The sequence below is a fragment of the Nicotiana attenuata genome, unplaced genomic scaffold (assembly GCF_001879085.1).
Source record: "Nicotiana attenuata strain UT unplaced genomic scaffold, NIATTr2, whole genome shotgun sequence".
NCBI classification, from domain to species: Eukaryota; Viridiplantae; Streptophyta; class Magnoliopsida; order Solanales; family Solanaceae; genus Nicotiana; species Nicotiana attenuata.
In genome coordinates, this window is record NW_017670698.1 from 425,767 (window position 1) to 446,023 (window position 20,257).

Here is a 20,257-nt window from a genome sequence, read left to right on the forward strand (position 1 = left end):
AAACGCAGATCGAAAAACGGTGAGCTTCTAGAAAATTTTTTGGCTGTAATAAATCAACAACCCAATTCTTCTTCCTTGATCTCGTTTATGTAAATTTAATTAATTAAAAAAAAGGACTCCCCGCCCCCACGTCACTACATGAAGCAGTGAAAGGCTGAAGGCCTCAACCGGAAAACAGTGACCATGGCGAGAATATTTTTTGCAGCTAACAATCTAAACCCTTCTTCTTGTTCAGTCTTTTTTGGGCTTCTTCTGGGTTTAATCGGAAAATTAATCTTGGGACGAGATTTTTTTAATTTCTTTTTATGAGAAGCAATTGCAATTAAAAGTTCAAAAATGGTAAGTAAGGAGATTAGAAGTAACAGTAATCCTCTATAAAGTATAGTGAAATATGGTGAGGAAGGAATAACATCTTCAACTGGAGAATGCCAGAGCTAATTTTTAGCCAATCTATAAGTAACAAAATTAGAGGAAAGAAAAGGAAAAGAAAAAGAAAGTCAAGAGAAAAAAAAAAACAGAAAAATAGAATATTTTATAAAAATAAAATTTCAGCATTCCCTCTCTTTCTCACTCTCCTAAGGAGGGTGACATACACTCTCTTCTACCGTATCAGCACTAAGGGTATACTAATTCCTTTCAAAAATAGTTCAGGGGGTAATAGAATCCCTACAAAGATAAAGTGTGTAATTGAAAATCCGGTTATAGGTCAGGGGTACTTATGTATTTTGCCAACTTTAAAAGGTTATTTTAGTATATTAAGTTTGAAGGAGGGATGTTCTCGCTTTTAGTATAGTATGATATGATGATTAAGTCTGAAGGAAGGACGTTCCCGCTTTTAGTATAGTATAATATAATGAATATGATGATGCCGATTTTAGTAAATTAAGTTTGAAAGAAGGATGTTCCACTTTTAGTTTAGTAGGATGATATGATATGATGATGATTCAATAGGCCACCTTCTTCTATACTTGCGGCTATATAATAACTCCTTAGCTTTCAAAATTTAGTAACATTATAACTTAGGCTTAGGAAGTGGACACAAGAAGAAATCTCAAGGCTTTTTCATAAATAGATCTAACTAAACATCAGTATAAGGAAAAAAAAAGAGCTAGAATTTCTTGCATTTTGATTGAGTAGTTATTGGTTCAAAATGGAGCCAGAAAATATAAGTGATATAAGAGGGAGTAGTTTAAGAGGAAGCTTAAAGTTAAGTGTGAATAGTACTAAATCTATATGGGGGAACAATGGTATGGAGATTTTTAGTCGTTCATCAAGACATGAAGATGATGAAGAGGCTCTTAAATGGGCAGCTCTTGAAAAACTTCCAACATTTGATCGTTTAAGAAAAGGTCTCTTATTTGGATCTCAAGGTGCTGCTGCTGAAGTTGATATACATGATCTTGGTTTTCAAGAAAGAAGGAAATTGCTTGAAAGGCTCGTGAAAATCGCCGATGAGGATAATGAGAAGTTCTTGTTGAAACTCAGGCAAAGAATTGACACGTAAGTGAATGCATTTTTTTGTCTCTCCTCTCCATGCATGTTGTCTTCCACGGACAAAAAAAGATATGTGTAGACGATACATGTTAATATTTGGATGTTTACTTTAGGTTTAATGTATGTTAGGAGTCTTCACGACTTGTTATAACTTTGTATGCTATTAGAAATCAAAGGAACTTGTAGTGCTAGAGAAATTATTTTTTATAATATTTGATTGAGACGGACTTAAATGGAGCGGCATGGACAATGATGATTCATGTAATCATCAGACTTGCTTAGAATTAAGACATAGTATTATTCACAGTTAATACCCTAAATCCTCGTAAACTATTATGTTTTTATCAGTTTCCTGCTGAAATTATTCGATGTCCCCAAAATCCCCCCTGAAACTATATTGTCTTTCATATTAAACCCCCTGTTTGCATTCTTAGAGGTGCGTCTAGTACATGCTCCTAATTATCTAAAAAAATATGTCATGTGACACTACACATGGCTATTTAATTCAGCCTACCCCCCCACCCCCCTCTCAAACTATCATTTTTTGTGAGTTACCTACTTAAACTATCTGGTGTCCCCAAAATCTCTCTAAACTATATTCTCCTGTATATTAAAACCCCATATTGAATTCTTAGAGGTGTGTCTGTTACCTACTTAAACTATCTGGTGTCCCCAAAATCTCTCTAAACTATATGCTCATGTATATTAAAACCCCATATTGAATTCTTAGAGGTGTGTCTGTCTAACTATATTAACTTATGCTTTGTACTAAGTTTTTTATGTAGTTTACTACTCATGATGTATTACTCTCGGATGATTGATTAATTCTAGGATATTTGGCCAAACTAGTATCTAATGTAATGTATTAATTTCATGTCTAATTGTAGTTGTGCTTTATGCTAGACTCCAATTGAATAAGCTTTTGTTTATATTCATTTTGAAGTACAATAAAAAAATCAATGAAGGCATATAATGTTGCATTTATTAAAAATTATCTTATATTACATAAACAAGATTACACAAAATAATATTTCACAAATAAGAAACTAATCAACCAGCAACTACATTCTCTAATTCTAGATACCACATACAAGGTTCAAGAGATTTAATTTTATTCTCTACAAGATGGGTAAAATGAAAAGATTTAAATGTGTGTTCTTTTAATAATATGCGTAAGGCATGAAAGAAGACTAAAACAAAAAAGAAAATAAAATCATTTCAGAGAAAACAAGAAAGAGAAAAAAATTCATAGGAAACCCATATAGAGAACTGAAGAAGAAGAAAAAGGTAACAAATAATAATAAAGAAAGGTGGGGAAAAAAGAAAGAATGGCGAAAAAATGAGAAAAAAGTGGATACAAAGGGAATAAGGAGAATATTTAAAAAAACAAAGTTGAAAGATCATTAGGCCAATTAGCCATTACATTTTGTTACGTGGGCCATTTTAATAGTTTTTTCAGCTGTGACGCGCTCCTAAGCGTGTTATTACACACGTTATGCCAGGTAAGCAACGAGGGGTTTAAATATGTAGAGCAATATAATTCCAAGAGTTTTGGGTAAATCGAAAAATTTAAGTAGGAAATTGACAAAAATATGATAGCTTAAAGGGTTTTAGGGCATTAACTTCTAGTATTTATACTGTTAGTTATCCATAACAAGTTGTTTTCCCCCCTTAATTTAAGTGGTTTGACATTGCTTTTTTTTTATTTTTACAGAGTTGGGATAGATTTGCCGTCAATAGAAGTAAGATTTGAGCATCTAAACATTGAGGCAGATGCATATATAGGAAGCAGAGCTTTGCCTACATTTACCAACTTCTTGACTAATTTTCTTGAGGTAAAAATCTAAAAGAAAATCTTGATTTCAAGTCTCAAAATGGTGTTTGTAACTAACATTTTCTTCTTCTTTTGGGGTTCATTAGACAATGTTGACCTCTCTCCATATCCTATCAAATCAAAAGAGGAAACTCACTATTCTTGATGATGTGAGTGGTATCATTAAGCCTTGCAGAATGACTTTGCTTTTAGGACCTCCAGGTTCTGGTAAAACTACTCTTTTATTAGCTTTGGCTGGAAAGCTTGACCCTGCCCTTAAGGTAAGACCACTAGCTTTACGTATCAAACGGATTTAAGTTATATATATATGTTTGCAATAAATTTTCGTCAGAAAAATAAACTGCATTCACAAAATAAGTGAAAAATATTTTTACTAATAGATTGTGAGTACAATTCCGCTTCTCCCTTGATTGTTCTCTCCTGATTATCTCCGTGATTCGAGGGCTGGAGCTGCGTATTTCTCGAACGTAGGATGATGCGGACGTTCATGGATTTATTTGATATCCATGAAGTATGTTGTGGATCTTCTTGAAGTATATGATTGTCAAGAAGTATCCGGCCATATTTCGATCTCTTTGTGAATATCTCAAGAGTTTATGGGATTTTGAGACGCCTCCTCAAGGGAATATGTATCCCTTTATATAGGTGTGAGTTAGGGTTTAGGGTAGAGTAACCTCCAAGAAATCCTAATAGACTCCTAGGATTTCAAGAGTCATGTAGTATCTTTAATTTAGGATTTGGCTTGATCCCTTAAAATTTCAATGTCTACAAATGCCTCCTACTTCAAGGTTTGTCGGGGTATAGGCTTGCCGAAACTTAAGACGAGGCTTGAAGTAATCGACCATCGCAAAACTTGAGTTTTCGATTTACAGGAGGAAGAGATGAAGGGCATAACCGGTCCCACTGGGCGTGCCAATTTGTTTGCAACCAACAAATTATATGTCATACAAAAATAAATTGTGACCACAATATAAATATGAAGAAACGTAATTTTATTGATAAAATGATGCGGGTACAATTCTGTTTGTTTCCTTGATTCTTCTATCTAGATCTTTCTCCGTGATTCTAGGGCTTAACCAGCGTATTTCTCGAACGTAGGATGATGCGAACTTCCTTAGGATATATTTGATCTCCAGGAAAAGGAAGAACAGCCGTTGATCACTTCAGTGGCTTTGAGAAAGACAATATTTGATGTCTTTGATCTCTTCATGAATATTCCATACCTCTTCAAGGGAATATGTATCCCTTTATATAGGTGTGAGTTAGGGTTTAGGGTAGAGTAACCTCCAAGAAACCCTAATAGACTCCTAGGATTTCAAGAGTCCTGTAGTATCTTTAATTTAGGATTTGGCTTGATACCTTAAAATTTCGATGTCTACAATATACTGGTAGTGTCCTAGGCTACGAATTAATGCTGTTACAATAGACCGTGAGTGCATGGAACTTAAACTCAAAACTAAATGTGTGTAATGAAACAACAAATTCTAATTTTCTGAATATTTTTCGGTTGTGAAAATCAGGTTACTGGGAAAGTGACCTATAATGGACATGAAATGAATGAATTTGTGCCACAAAGAACTGCTGCTTATATTAGCCAGCATGATTTACACATTGGAGAAATGACTGTGCGAGAAACCTTGGAATTCTCTGCCAGATGCCAGGGAGTTGGCTCTCGTTATGGTTAGCATTTTTTTTTAAATTTTAATTTTTTTTCCAATCTCTTCTTCAATAAAATAATATTCTGTGTTGAAATTTAACACACATAGTTTGATGTTTCTTGGATAATTTGCAGATATGTTGGCTGAACTATCAAGAAGAGAGAAGGCAGCTAAAATCAAGCCAGATCCTGATATTGATATCTTCATGAAGGTAAAAGACTAGCATTTAAGGAAACAGCAATACCAAAGCCAATGCTTCTGACTTTAATTGTTTTGTGGCAACATAGGCAGCAGCAACACAGGGACAAGAAGCCAATGTGGTTACAGATTATGTTCTTAAGGTAATAAAAATTATGTCCAATAATTTCTCTTCATTTTCCATAATGAAAAGGTAGAAGAAATTTGATAACTAAGTGATTTGAATATTCCATCTGCAGCTGTTGGGGCTGGATATTTGTGCCGATACTTTGGTGGGAGATGAAATGATAAGGGGTATTTCAGGAGGACAAAAGAAGCGTGTGACAACAGGTGAAATGCTCGTTGGACCGTCAAAGGCACTTTTCATGGATGAAATCTCGACTGGATTGGATAGTTCTACCACTTACTCCATTGTGAACTCTCTAAGACAATCTGTGCAAATCTTGAATGGAACTGCTGTGATATCTCTCCTGCAGCCAGCACCCGAGACCTACAACTTGTTTGATGACATTATTCAGTTATCAGAAGGGCAAATTGTCTATCAGGGCCCTCGAGAGGATGTCCTTGGCTTCTTCGAGTCCATGGGTTTCAAATGCCCAGATAGAAAAGGCGTGGCCGACTTCTTGCAAGAAGTATGTCTTACAATGGCCTACAACTAATAAATTTGAGAGGCAATTTCCCTTCTGATGGTGCAAATTTAAACTCTTTGCAGGTGACATCGCAGAAGGATCAGCAGCAATATTGGGTGCGGAGGGATGAGACTTACAGGTTTATCACATCAAAAGAATTTTCTGAGGCATATCAATCATTCCATGTTGGGAGGAAAATTGGGAATGAGCTTGCAGCTTCATATGACAAGAGCAAAAGCCATCCTGCTGCTTTGACAACTCAAAAGTATGGTATAGGGAAGAAACAACTCTTAAAGATCTGCACTGAAAGAGAACTCCTGCTAATGAAGAGGAACTCATTCGTTTACATCTTCAAGTTCACTCAGGTATTAATTTATTCCATTAAATTTACATAATATTTGCTCGCAAGTACTAATGCCTCTTTGTTTTGATATGTTTTCAGCTTTCAATTGTGGCACTCGTGACAATGACCCTCTTTTTCCGAACTGAGATGCCTCGTGATAGTATGGATGATGGAGGAATATATGCTGGTGCCCTCTTTTTTGCGGTCGTTATGAATATGTTTAATGGAATGTCTGAGATCGCCATGACAATTTATAAACTTCCTGTCTTCTACAAGCAAAGGGACCTTCTCTTTTTCCCTTCATGGGCTTATGCAATTCCCTCATGGATACTCAAAATCCCTCTAACATTTGTTGAAGTTGGTCTATGGGTGTTCCTCACTTACTATGTCATTGGATTTGATCCGAGTCCTGCAAGGTAAGGGAAGAAAAAGATGATGCAAAATGAAGATCAAGTTACCTTCATTAGTTACTAAACAAGTCTATTTTTGCAGATTGTTCAAACATTTCTTGCTACTCATATTAGTAAACCAGATGGCATCAGGATTGTTCCGCTTCATTGGTGCACTTGGACGGACCATGGGAGTAGCTAATACATTTGGAACATTTGCTCTCCTTTTACAATTTGCATTGGGTGGATTCGTTCTTTCACAAGGTATTTTTGGAGACTTTTATGTTTGTAGAAGCTTTTGCCTTGCTTAAGCCGACTAATGTTAATAGTCTATGGCTAATGTTGTAGATAATGTAAAGAAATGGTGGATATGGGGTTACTGGTCTTCACCATTGATGTATTCTACGAATTCAATTTTTGTGAATGAATTTGATGGGAAAGAGTGGAAAGAAATATCACCAAATGGAATTGAGCCACTTGGAGTTGCAGTAGTAAGATCTCGAGGGTTCTTTCCATATGCATACTGGTACTGGATAGGTATTGGTGCACTTATTGGATTCACAATTGTCTTTAACATCTGCTACAATCTTGCACTTGCTTATCTTAACCGTGAGTATTTCTCGAGTTTCTCCATTTAATTTTCCCTAAGGCGAAAAGAACGAATTTATAGTATGATTATCTACAGCATTTGGCAAGCCGCAAGCTATGATAACAAAAGATAGTGAAGATGCCAAAACAACTAGCAATGAGAAAGAACAGTCCAATAGTGAGGGTCAGAGTAAGAAAAAGGGAATGGTTCTTCCATTTGAACCGCATTCCATCACCTTTGATGAAGTTATATACTCTGTCGACATGCCTCAGGTAACTAGCCAGGAATTGTTAGTGAGCAGTAACTACTGATGCTAATTTGCATTTCAATAATATGTTCAGGAAATGAAAGATCAGGGCGCCACTGAAGATAGATTGGTACTTCTGAAGGGTGTCAGTGGAGCTTTCCGGCCCGGTGTTTTGACAGCTTTGATGGGAGTTAGTGGGGCTGGAAAAACAACATTAATGGATGTATTGGCTGGAAGAAAAACTGGAGGATATATTGAGGGTAGTATCAAGATCTCTGGTTATCCTAAGAAGCACGAAACATTCGCACGTATATCTGGATACTGTGAGCAGAATGATATCCATTCACCTTATGTTACAGTTTATGAGTCATTAGTATACTCAGCTTGGCTGCGTTTACCTCATGATGTTGATGAAAAGACTAGAAAGGTTTGCAACTGTTGAAAATTTCCTCCCATAACATGAATCTCTCGCCCAAAAATCAGTTAAACACAACAAAGAAGGTAGAAATCATATGACATTTCCTATTTATTATCCTTGTGCAGATGTTTGTTGACGAAGTTATGGAACTTGTGGAGCTTACAATATTAAGATCAGCGTTAGTTGGTTTGCCAGGAGTCAGCGGTCTCTCGACTGAGCAACGCAAAAGGTTGACCATTGCAGTGGAATTAGTAGCCAACCCCTCTATTATTTTCATGGATGAACCAACTTCAGGGCTGGATGCAAGGGCTGCTGCGATTGTGATGAGAACTGTTAGGAACACTGTTGACACAGCACGAACTGTTGTTTGTACCATCCATCAACCTAGTATTGACATTTTTGAATCATTTGATGAGGTGAATTTAATACCTTTTTGAACTCTATCAAGCTAATAATGTGTTCTTCTTTCTGTTTTGACATTGCATACTAATATAAACACCATTCTTTGCAGCTATTTCTAATGAAACGAGGAGGACAAGAGATATATGTTGGTCCATTGGGTCACCGTTCTTGCCATTTGATCAAATACTTTGAGGTAAACTGTCTATGTGATAAAGAGCTTTCCTTTTTTCGATTAAATACTAGACTAATATTTTTTGCATTCAGTCAATGTCTGGGGTAAGTAAAATACAAGATGGTTACAATCCAGCCACTTGGATGTTAGAAGTCACAACCTCGGCTCAGGAAATGATGTTGGGGGTTGATTTTGCTGATTTATACAAGAGATCAGATCTTTACAGGAGGAATAAAGTGTTGATTAGTGAACTCAATGCACCTCGTCCAGGTACGAAAGACCTGCATTTTGACAGCCAATACGCACAGCCATTTTGGACCCAATGTATGGCTTGCCTTTGGAAGCAACACTGGTCATACTGGCATAATCCTGCTTATACAGCAATCAGATTTCTTTTTACAATCTTCGTCGCCTTGGCCATAGGGACAATGTTCTGGGATCTTGGTACTAAAATGTAAGTAAAAACCTATGAGACGAAACAAGCAATCATATAATCTGGAAAGTACTAAATTCTTAATGCTAAAAGCTATTTTTTTGTCACAGGGGTAACAACCAAGATCTATTTAACGCTATGGGATCAATGTATGCTGCTGTTCTCTTTCTTGGTTTTCAAAATACAGCATCAGTGTTGCCCGTTGTAGCTGTTGAGCGTACAGTATTTTACAGAGAAAGAGCTGCTGGAATGTATTCTGCCTTCCCCTATGCCTTTGGACAAGTGAGCAGAGAATTTATCTTCTTAATAGCCAATTTCTGGTAAAGAAGACTAGATATAAATATTTTAATATCTTGCAGGTTTTCGTTGAAATGCCATATGTCTTTGTGCAAGCGGTTTTCTATGGCGTTATTGTCTATGCTATGATTGGATTTGAATGGACAGTAACCAAGTTCTTTTGGTACTTGTTCATCACGTATTTCACTTTCTTGTACTTCACCTTTTATGGTATGATGAGCGTAGCTGTTACTCCAAATCAAAATATTGCGCAAATTGTCATTGTCTTCTTCATTGCCATGTGGAATCTTTTTTCAGGATTCATTATTCCGCGGCCTGTAAGTTCTTGAAACACTTCCATTTTTGTTACATTAAAATTTAATCAATGTAGAGCTCGAAAATGACATGTTTTCATTAAAAACAGCGTATTCCTATATGGTGGAGATGGTACTATTGGGCTTGTCCTGTTGCTTGGACCTTGTATGGTCTGGTTGTGTCACAATTTGGTGACCTCCGAAACAAAATTAATGACGACGAAACGGTGGAACAATTCTTGAGACGTTACTTCGGGTTCAAGCATGATTTTCTTGGAGTAGTTGCAGTTGTGACTGTTGCATATCCTGTTCTTTTTGCCTTCATATTTGCTTTGGCTGTTAAAGTATTCAATTTCCAGAGAAGATAGAAGATGATACCTGTTAAAGATCTATATGAAGAAAACTGAGGAAGAGATTGACTATAAAACTATTGTATACAGGTTATGTATTGGTTTTGTTTGTTGTTAATGGTAATATTTACATTGTTACCAAAAAAAAAATATTATGTGTAAAAGATATAGTATGTCTTATCTATTGATTATTGTAAACAACAAGTCTGACTATATTTCACCATGTCTTTGATTCAATGAACTCCCCTTATCTAGGAGGGTCTATAAGTGGATAGGAGAAAAGACTAGGGCTCTATGCTATGTAAACAAGAGGTGAACCCACTAATTATAGACTCTTTATATTCTGTTTAGGCTTTTGTATATCTTTAAATGATGTAGTGTAGACTAAAAAACTTTTAGACTGAATAGGTGTAGAGCTAGGGGTTTAAAAAATTGTTTATCTATATATATAAACTATTCGGTGTATCCAAAATCCTTTTGAACTATATCACCCTTCATATAAAAACCCCCTCATTGCATTCTGAGAGGCGCGTCTAGCACACGTTCCTAATTGTCTAAAAAACGTGTCATGTAGCACTACACGTGGCTATTTAATCAGCCTAAAACCCGCCTAAACTATCACTTTTTGCCAGTTACCTACTTAATCTATCTGGTGTCCCCAAAAACCCCCCTGAACTATATTCCCCTCTATATTAAAACCCCATGTTGGACTTTTAAAGGTACGTTTGTCTAACTATGTTAGCTTATAGTTTGTACAAGTTTTTTATATAGTTTACTCAGATGTATTACTCTCGAATGATAGCAATTTTGACCAAAATAATATTTAATGTACTGTTTAATTTTAGGTTTAATTGTGATTGTGCTTTACGCTAGAATTCAATTGACAAGTCCTTATTTATTTACTTTGTAAAGTTAAAATATAAATAAAGGCATATGGTGTTGCATTTCTTAAAAGTCATCTTATATTACATAAAAAAGATTACACAAAATAAAATTTCGCAAATAAAAAATTAATTGCCAAGCAATTACATTTTCTAATTCCAGATTACATAAAGAAGGTTCAAGAGATTCAACTTTATTATTCGCAAGATTTTTAGTTTAATAAGAAGATTTCAATTGGTATTCTTTCAACAATATGTGTAAGACATAAAAGAAGATTAAAATAAGAAAGAGAATAAATAATTTCAGACGAAACAAGAGAGGGGGAAATTTTTCCAGAGGAAACCCATATGGTGAACTGAAGAAAAAGGTTAAAAAATGAAGAAGAAGGTGAAAACAAAGAAGAAAGGTGAAAAAATAAGGAAGAATGGTAAAATATGATGAAGAAAGGCGGATATAATTGAAATAAGGAAAATATCTATTATAAATAAATAAATCTAAAAGAGGGCCAGGCTAATTAGCCATTATTTTCTGTTAGGTGGGCTATTTTGATGGTTTTTTTCAGCTACCACGCGCTCCCAATTGAGTATCTACACACATTATGTCAGGTCAGCAGTGAGGGGATTTTAATTCGAAGGACAATATAGTTCGGGGGATTTTGAGGACATTGAATAGTTTAAGTAACAAACTGATAAAGTAACAGTGATAAAGTTACTTAAACTGAATAGTTTAAGTAACAGTTTTCTATTGTTGATAGTAATACTGGGCCATATCTGACCACGTATGCCCGTTCTTAACATTGTGGCTGATGGTTTTAATGCCGTACTTTTTAATTAATTTGTTTATTCAACAATACATAATTAGAGAAAGCATTTTTGCAAAATAAAATTTCCTAGAACGAATATATCTATTATTCAATACTCCGGCTTCTTAAAAATTTAGCTTTTTTTTGCTGCTATATAATAACTCCTTTAGCTTCAAACTTTAATAACACTCTAACTTAGGCTTAGGCAGTGGACACAAGAAGAAAACTCAAGGCTTTTTCATAAATAGATCTAACTAAACATCAGTATAAGTAAAAAAAAAAAGAGCTAGAATTTCTTGCATTTTGATTGAGTGGTTATTGGTTCAAAATGGAACCAGAAAATATAAGTGATATAAGAGGGAGTAGTTTAAGAGGAAGCTTAAAGTTAAGTGTGAATAGTACTAAATCTATATGGAGGAACAATGGTATGGAGATTTTTAGTCGTTCATCAAGACATGAAGATGATGAAGAGGCTCTTAAATGGGCAGCTCTTGAAAAACTTCCAACATTTGATCGTTTAAGAAAAGGTCTCTTATTTGGATCTCAAGGTGCTGCTGCTGAAGTTGATATACATGATCTTGGTTCTCAAGAAAGAAAGAACTTGCTTGAAAGGCTCGTGAAAATCGCCGATGAGGATAATGAGAAGTTCTTGTTGAAACTCAGGCAAAGAATTGACACGTAAGTGAATGCATCTTTTTGTCTCTCCCTCTACGCATGTTGTCTTCGACAGACTAAAAAGATATGTGTAGGCGATACATATTAATATTAGGAATCTTCAGGACTTGTTATTGATTTATAATATTTAACTGGTACAGGCTTAAATAGAGCGCATGGACAATGATAATTCATATAGTCGATCCGACTTGCTTACAATTGAGACATAGTAGTAGTTATAATGTTGATTATTCATGACAAGTTGTTTCTCCCCTTAATTAAAGTGGTTTGACATTGCTTTCTTTCTTTTTACAGAGTTGGGATTGATTTGCCATCAATAGAAGTAAGATTTGAGCATCTAAACATTGAGGCAGATGCATATATAGGAAGCAGAGCTTTGCCTACATTTACCAACTTCTTGACTAATTTTCTTGAGGTAAAAATCTAAAAGAAAATCTTGATTTCAAGTCTCAAAATGGTGTTTGTAACTAACATTTTCTTCTTCTTTCGGGGTTCATTAGACAATGTTGACCTCTCTCCATATCCTACCAAATCAAAAGAGGAAACTCACTATTCTTAATGATGTGAGTGGTATCATTAAGCCTTGCAGAATGACTTTGCTTTTAGGACCTCCAGGTTCTGGTAAAACTACTCTTTTATTAGCTTTGGCTGGAAAGCTTGACCCTGCCCTTAAGGTAAGTTAGTTATCATTTTTACCAAGCTACCAATTAATGCTATCAAAATCGTCGGTGCATAGAATTTAAACTCCAAACCAAACGTATGTAATGAAACAACAATTCTAATTTTCTGAAATTATTTTGGTTGTGGAAATCAGGTTACTGGGAAGGTGACCTATAATGGACACGAAATGAATGAATTTGTACCACAAAGAACTGCTGCTTATATTAGTCAGCATGATTTACACATTGGAGAAATGACTGTGCGAGAAACCTTGGAATTCTCTGCCAGATGCCAGGGAGTTGGCTCTCGTTATGGTTAGTATTTGCTGTTGAGATTTAACTAACATAGATATATCGACTGATGTTTCTTGGAACAATTTTGTAGATATGTTGGTTGAACTGTCAAGAAGAGAGAAAGCAGCTAAAATCAAGCCAGATCCTGATATTGATATCTTTATGAAGGTAAAAGACTCTTACTAAATCATGTTTAGATGTTGTTGGGCTAAAATAGCCCAATGATATTCTTAACATGGTGTGATATTGTCCGCTTTGGGTCAAGCCCGCATGATTTTTCCTAAAAGGTCTCATACCATTAAGAGATCCCTATATTTATATGTAGGCTCCCAATCTTTTCAGCTGCCAATGTGAGACTTAGTTCGTACACCTAACAATCTCCCCTCAAACTAAGTTCCACGTGGCTCACTAACACAATACACGGGTATCCCCCTCGCCAAGTTCTAAGTGGCCCATTACCACGATCCACACGTCAATTTTCGAGATTCATCGTATGTCACCCACATCATCAGAGTAACTATGGCAACCGAAGCCTGCAACTAGTTTATTCTTGTGTGCACATCTCCAAGCTCGTAAGGGTAATCGAACCGAGCCCCGCAATATCACTCTGTCATCGTCATACTCGTCACGCTGAACCTAGACTTGCTACCTGTTGTTGGGATAAAATTGTCACGACCCAAGCTCATGGAACGTATTGTCCGCTTTGGACCTAGGCCCGCACGATTTGTCTTTTTGGGCTACGCTACCTCGAGCCCCAAAAGCGTGCGTACCATGTTAACTTGTGACATTCCTTATATAGCTCTTCACTTTCCTCTCCCATTTCGATGTGGGATTCGCCTAAGGTGACATGTGCACCCTTTCTTCATAAGCTTGCCAACCTAAAAGCCTGCCAGTCCTGCTTGACCCGCCTCATCAGCCTGCCTTCTGTCAAGGGCATCACAAAAATGCCTTAATGATACTCTTAACATGGTGTGATATTATCCGATTTGGGCCAAACCCACATGGTTTTTCCCAAAAGGTCTCGGACTATTAAGAGATCCCTACAAGTTATATATAGGCTACTAATTTTTTCAGCTACTAATATAGATCGCACATATAACAGATACGAGCTAGTTAATATTCTCCCCACCCACCTTTAAAGACCAGATACGATATTACAACGGAGAAACGGTTTGAAACAAATTGAAGAATAGTAGAAACGGTAAAGGTTTTAGAACAAAGGAAAAAAGAAAACAAGTCTACTAATTCCTAATAAAAGAGCAATCATAATACCTTTCTGAAAAGAGGAAAAGGAAAAGACAATACCAAAAATTAGCTGGTATCCCTGTATGCAACTTGTTAGAAATTGAACCAAGTTGAAAACTTGCTTTCCCGAAGGCAAATGCTTATAACCACAATTGTTTTGTGACAACGTAGGCAGCAGCAACAGAGGGACAAGAGGCCAATGTTGTTACAGATTATGTTCTTAAGGTAATAAAAATTGTGTCCAATAATTTTCTCTTCATTTTCCATAATGAAAAGGTAGAAGAAATTTGATAACTAAGTGATTTGTGTATTCCGTCTGCAGCTGTTGGGGCTGGATATTTGCGCAGATACTATGGTGGGAGATGAAATGATAAGGGGTATTTCAGGAGGACAAAAGAAGCGTGTGACAACAGGTGAAATGCTCGTTGGACCGTCAAAGGCACTTTTCATGGATGAAATCTCTACTGGATTGGATAGTTCTACCACTTACTCCATTGTGAACTCTCTAAGACAATCTGTGCAAATCTTGAATGGAACTGCTGTGATATCTCTCCTGCAGCCAGCACCCGAGACCTACAACTTGTTTGATGACATTATCCTATTGTCAGATGGGCATATAGTTTATCAGGGTCCTCGAGAGGACGTACTTGGCTTCTTCGAGTCCATGGGTTTCAAATGCCCAGATAGAAAAGGCGTGGCCGACTTCTTGCAAGAAGTATGTCTTACAATGGCCTACGACTAATAAATTTGAGAGGCAATTTCCCTTCTGATGGTGCAAATTTAAACTCTTTGCAGGTGACATCGCAGAAGGATCAGCAGCAATATTGGGTGCGGAGGGATGAGACTTACAGGTTTATCACATCAAAAGAATTTTCTGAGGCATATCAATCATTCCATGTTGGGAGGAAAATTGGGAATGAGCTTGCAGCTTCATATGACAAGAGCAAAAGCCATCCTGCTGCTTTGACAACTCAAAAGTATGGTATAGGGAAGAAACAACTCTTAAGGATCTGCGCGGAAAGAGAACTCTTGCTAATGAAGAGGAACTCATTTGTTTACATCTTCAAGCTCAGTCAGGTGGCAAATTTGTCTTATAAATGTATTGCGTTTTCCAGTCTCTATCTCATCATATTTGCTTGCAAGAATGCCTCTTTGTTTTGATATGTTTTCAGCTTTCATTTATGGCACTCGTGACAATGACCCTCTTTTTCCGAACTGAGATGTCTCGTGATAGTATGGATGATGGAGGAATATATGCTGGTGCCCTCTTTTTTGCGGTCGTTATGAATATGTTTAATGGAATGTCTGAGATTGCCATGACAATTTATAAACTTCCTGTCTTCTACAAGCAAAGGGACATTCTCTTTTTCCCTTCATGGGCTTATGCAATTCCCTCATGGATACTCAAAATCCCTGTAACATTTGTTGAAGTTGGTCTATGGGTGTTCCTCACTTACTATGTCATTGGATTTGATCCGAGTCCTGCAAGGTAAGGGAAGAAAAAGATGATGCAGAATAAAGATAAGGTTGCCTTCATCAGTTTCCTTTTTCTCGTGATTACTAAAAAATAGTCTATTTTTGCAGATTGTTGAAACATTTCTTGCTACTCATATTAGTAAACCAGATGGCATCAGGATTGTTCCGCTTCATTGGGGCAGTTGGACGGACCATGGGAGTAGCTAATACATTTGGAACATTTGCTCTCCTTTTACAATTTGCATCAGGTGGATTCGTTCTCTCGCGAGGTATATTTGGTGATTTATATGTCTGTAGAAGCTTTTGACATCGACTAGTGTTAATAGTCTATGGCTAATGTTGTAGGTGATATGAAGAAATGGTGGATATGGGGTTACTGGTCTTCACCATTGATGTATTCTATAAATTCAATTTTTGTGAATGAATTTGACGGGAAAAGGTGGAAACATATGGCACCGAATGGAACTGAGCCACTTGGAGTTGCAGTTGTAAGATCTCGAGGGTTCTTCCCAGATGCATACTGGTACTGGATAGGTATTGGTGCACTTATTGGATTCACAATCCTCTTTAACATCTGCTTCAATGTTGCACTTGCTTATCTCAACCGTGAGTATCTCTCGAGTTTCTACATTTAGTTTTTCCTAAGGCAAAAAGATTGAATGTTTAGTATGAATATCTACAGCATTTGGCAAGCCGCAAGCTATGATACCAAAAAACAATGAAGATGCCAAAACAACTAGCGATGAGAAAGAACAGTCCAAAAGTGAGGGTCAGAGTAAGAAAAAGGGAATGGTTCTTCCATTTGAACCGCATTCCATCACCTTTGATGAAGTTATATACTCTGTTGACATGCCTCAGGTAACTAGCCAGGAATTGTTATTGATCAGTAACTACTGATGCTAATCCTGCATTTCAATAATATGTTACTGAACTTTCCGATGATACTTTCAGGAAATGAAAGATCAGGGCGCCACTGAAGATAGATTGGTACTTCTGAAGGGAGTAAGTGGAGCTTTCAGGCCAGGTGTTTTGACAGCTTTAATGGGAGTCAGTGGGGCTGGAAAAACAACATTGATGGATGTATTGGCCGGAAGGAAAACAGGAGGATATATTGAGGGTAGTATCAAGATCTCTGGCTATCCTAAGAAGCAAGAAACATTTGCACGTATATCTGGATACTGTGAGCAGAATGATATCCATTCACCTTATGTTACAGTTTATGAGTCATTAGTATACTCAGCTTGGCTCCGTTTACCTCATGATGTTGATGAAAAGACTAGAAAGGTTCGCAACTTTTGAAAATTTCCTTCCATAACAAAGAAGGTAAAAATCATATGACATTTCCTATTTATTGAACTTGTGCAGATGTTTGTTGAGGAAGTTATGGAACTTGTGGAGCTTACAGTATTAAGATCAGCGTTAGTTGGTTTGCCAGGGATCAATGGTCTCTCAACTGAGCAACGTAAAAGGTTGACCATTGCAGTGGAACTAGTGGCAAACCCCTCTATCATTTTCATGGATGAACCAACTTCAGGGCTGGATGCAAGGGCTGCTGCAATTGTGATGAGAACTGTTAGGAACACTGTTGACACAGGGAGAACCGTTGTTTGTACCATCCATCAGCCTAGTATCGACATTTTTGAAGCCTTTGATGAGGTGAATTTAATACCGTTTTGAACTCAATCAAGCTAATAATGTGTTCTTCTTTCTCCTTTGACATTGCATACTAATATAAACACCACTCTTTGCAGCTATTTCTAATGAAACGAGGAGGACAAGAGATATATGTCGGTCCATTGGGTCACCGTTCTTGTCATTTGATCAAATACTTTGAGGTAAGTTGTCTAAGTGATACAGAGCTTTTCTTTTTCCGATTAAATATTAAACTAATTTTTCTTGCATTCAGTCAATGTCTGGGATAAGTAAAATACAAGATGGCTACAATCCAGCTACTTGGATGTTAGAAGTCACAACCTCGGCTCAAGAAATGATGTTGGGGGTTGATTTTTCTGATTTATACAAGAAATCAGATCTTTACAGGAGGAATAAAGTGTTGATTAGTGAACTGGGCGTGCCTCGCCCTGGTACAAAAGACCTGTACTTCGATAGTCAATATTCACAGCCATTTTGGACCCAATGTATGGCTTGCCTTTGGAAGCAACACTGGTCATACTGGCGTAATCCTGCTTATACTGCAGTCAGATTTCTCTTTACAGTCTTCGTCGCCTTGGCCATAGGGACTATGTTCTGGGATCTTGGTACTAAAGTGTAAGTCAAAACATATGAGACGAAAAAAGTACTCATATAATATGGAAAGTACTTTTAGTTCTTAATGCTAAAAGCTTAATTTTTTTCACAGCGGTAAGACCCAAGATGTATTTAATGCTATGGGGTCAATGTATGCTGCTGTCTTTTTCCTTGGTTTTCAAAATACAGCATCAGTTCTGCCCGTTGTAGCCGTTGAGCGTACAGTATTTTACAGAGAAAGAGCTGCTGGAATGTATTCTGCCTTCCCTTATGCCTTTGGACAAGTGAGCAGAGAATTTAATCTCTAATAAGTCAATTTCTGGTTTAAAAAAAAAAGTCTAAATTACATATAATTTTCTTTAATTATCTTGCAGGTTTGCATTGAAATGCCGTATGTCTTTGTGCAAGCTGTTTTCTATGGCATCTTTGTCTATGCTATGATTGGATTTGAATGGACAGTAACCAAGTTCTTTTGGTACTTGTTCATCATGTATTTCACTCTCTTGTACTTCACCTTTTATGGTTTGATGAGCGTTGCAGTTACTCCAAATCAACATATTGCACAAATTGTCGCTCTCTTCTTCTTTGCCATGTGGAATCTTTTCTCAGGATTCATTGTTCCACGACCTGTAAGTTCTTAAACCACTTCCATTTTCGTTACATGAACATCAATTTAGAGCTCGAAAATGACATGTTTTCATTACAAAACAGCGTATTCCTATATGGTGGAGATGGTACTATTGGGCTTGTCCTGTTGCTTGGACCTTGTATGGTCTGGTTGTGTCACAATTCGGTGACCTCCAAAACAAAATTAATGACGATGAAACAGTGGAACAATTCTTGAGACGTTACTTCGGGTTCAAGCATGATTTTCTTGGAGTAGTTGGAGTTGTGACTGTTGCATATGCTGTTGTTTTTGCCTTCACATTTGCTTTGGCTATTAAAGTATTCAACTTCCAGAAAAGATAGAAGATGTGATACCTGCTGAAGATCTATACGAGGAAAATCGAAGAATAGATTGATTATAAACCTCGTGTATACATGTTACCATATGTTCTGTTACTATATTTGTTTAGCCATATATTGGAGTTCAGGCACAAAACTGATTGATTCACTTTCTATCTATTTCAAGACATCAACTGTAGTAACAATTGTGAAGAACATTTGAGTAAAGAGAATTCTTCCTACAGATGATAAAGAAAAGGAATACAATACAACCTTTTTCCTACTATTATGCAAAGTAGAATTAAAGAAACAAAAGTGAGTATTCTAGAAAGTGAACTTGCAGACAGAATTTAAAAGACATTTTTGGTAAAATAAGTGAAAAGATATTCTACTCTTAGTTATTCGAAAATCCTACTAATTAAAAGAATCTTGTCTAATTAAAAAAAATTCAGAATAAAAGGAAGCAAAACAGCCTTATATAAAGTGCAAATATTTCTTGAAATCTAACCATCAGCTCCTTCGATCAGTATTTTCTTCATTTATTATCTTATAACAATTCAATTTGCAACATGGTTGTTGGTGGTGCAATGAGAGACAACAGTGTTATCAAAGAGGAAAAGCGCAAAAAAGCTCTAAGGTCTGTTGGGGCTTTAAGCGCAAAACGCAAATAAAGCGTGGGCTTTAATGAAGAAAGACGCAAATGGAGACAAACTACAAATATGCATGTGTAGTCCAAGACTAATATCTATAAGCATGAATACCAAATATATGGACAAAGCAATTGAAGAAAATTTACAATAAAGTAAAATATCAATTGTTTAGTGTCGCCTCTTCAGAATTATGCTCGTTGGCAAGGAAAAGTATACCTTAGAGCCTTGATAATAACACTGAAGCGCCCGCTAAGCGAGGGGAAGCGCTCAACATGTTTTGAGCCTCTCTTCAGGGCTTAAGCACGCTTTAAGCGCGCCTTTGATAACGCCGAACAGGCTTTTCGTTTTCATCTTTATCTCATGCTTTTTTTTGTGTGTAAGAGTTTAAGCTATACACACGAATGGTGTAAGAAATATTTACACCATCTAGCTAGCCCGGTGTCGTCATTGCACCACTAATAGCAATGAGTTGCCTTTTTTATTTGATATTCAAGAGAAGCTATGCATCAAGCCTTTTGTATGCATCAAGATGAAGGGGACAAACTACAATTTTGAAAGTTTTATTTAATTCTTTAATACAATTATACAAGGTATGGAAAAAAAAAAAAAAAAACTTTTTTTTAGGGTTAGGGTGGG

The 20,257-nt window shown here is 36.5% G+C and overlaps 2 protein-coding genes across 3 annotated transcripts; both read left to right on the top strand.

The window, feature by feature from the left end:
• The first annotated feature begins 1,030 nt into the window (after positions 1–1,030).
• LOC109242426 (pleiotropic drug resistance protein 1-like) lies at positions 1,031–10,078 on the top strand. Its single transcript, XM_019409286.1, has 19 exons — positions 1,031–1,500; positions 3,209–3,329; positions 3,415–3,588; positions 4,849–5,008; positions 5,121–5,197; positions 5,274–5,327; positions 5,424–5,816; positions 5,897–6,178; positions 6,256–6,572; positions 6,649–6,809; positions 6,894–7,154; positions 7,231–7,406; positions 7,476–7,808; positions 7,925–8,215; positions 8,311–8,394; positions 8,466–8,827; positions 8,917–9,088; positions 9,166–9,420; positions 9,507–10,078. The coding sequence occupies exons 1-19, from the start codon at positions 1,151–1,153 to the stop codon at positions 9,762–9,764; spliced, it is 4,281 nt and encodes a 1,426-aa protein (XP_019264831.1). The 5' UTR covers positions 1,031–1,150; the 3' UTR covers positions 9,765–10,078.
• Positions 10,079–11,630: 1,552 nt separating this feature from the next.
• Positions 11,631–19,140, top strand: LOC109242427 (pleiotropic drug resistance protein 1-like). Of its 2 annotated transcripts, none has more exons than XM_019409287.1 (19): positions 11,631–12,108; positions 12,400–12,520; positions 12,606–12,779; positions 12,920–13,079; positions 13,150–13,226; positions 14,475–14,528; positions 14,626–15,018; positions 15,099–15,380; positions 15,476–15,792; positions 15,888–16,048; positions 16,125–16,385; positions 16,462–16,637; positions 16,731–17,063; positions 17,145–17,435; positions 17,531–17,614; positions 17,686–18,047; positions 18,139–18,310; positions 18,401–18,655; positions 18,738–19,140. In XM_019409287.1, the coding sequence occupies exons 1-19, from the start codon at positions 11,759–11,761 to the stop codon at positions 18,993–18,995; spliced, it is 4,281 nt and encodes a 1,426-aa protein (XP_019264832.1). In that variant the 5' UTR covers positions 11,631–11,758; the 3' UTR covers positions 18,996–19,140. The 2 variants fall into 2 exon arrangements, with proteins under 2 accessions (XP_019264832.1, XP_019264833.1); XM_019409288.1 differs by having other exon boundaries at positions 16,125–16,313.
• Positions 19,141–20,257: the final 1,117 nt, after the last annotated feature.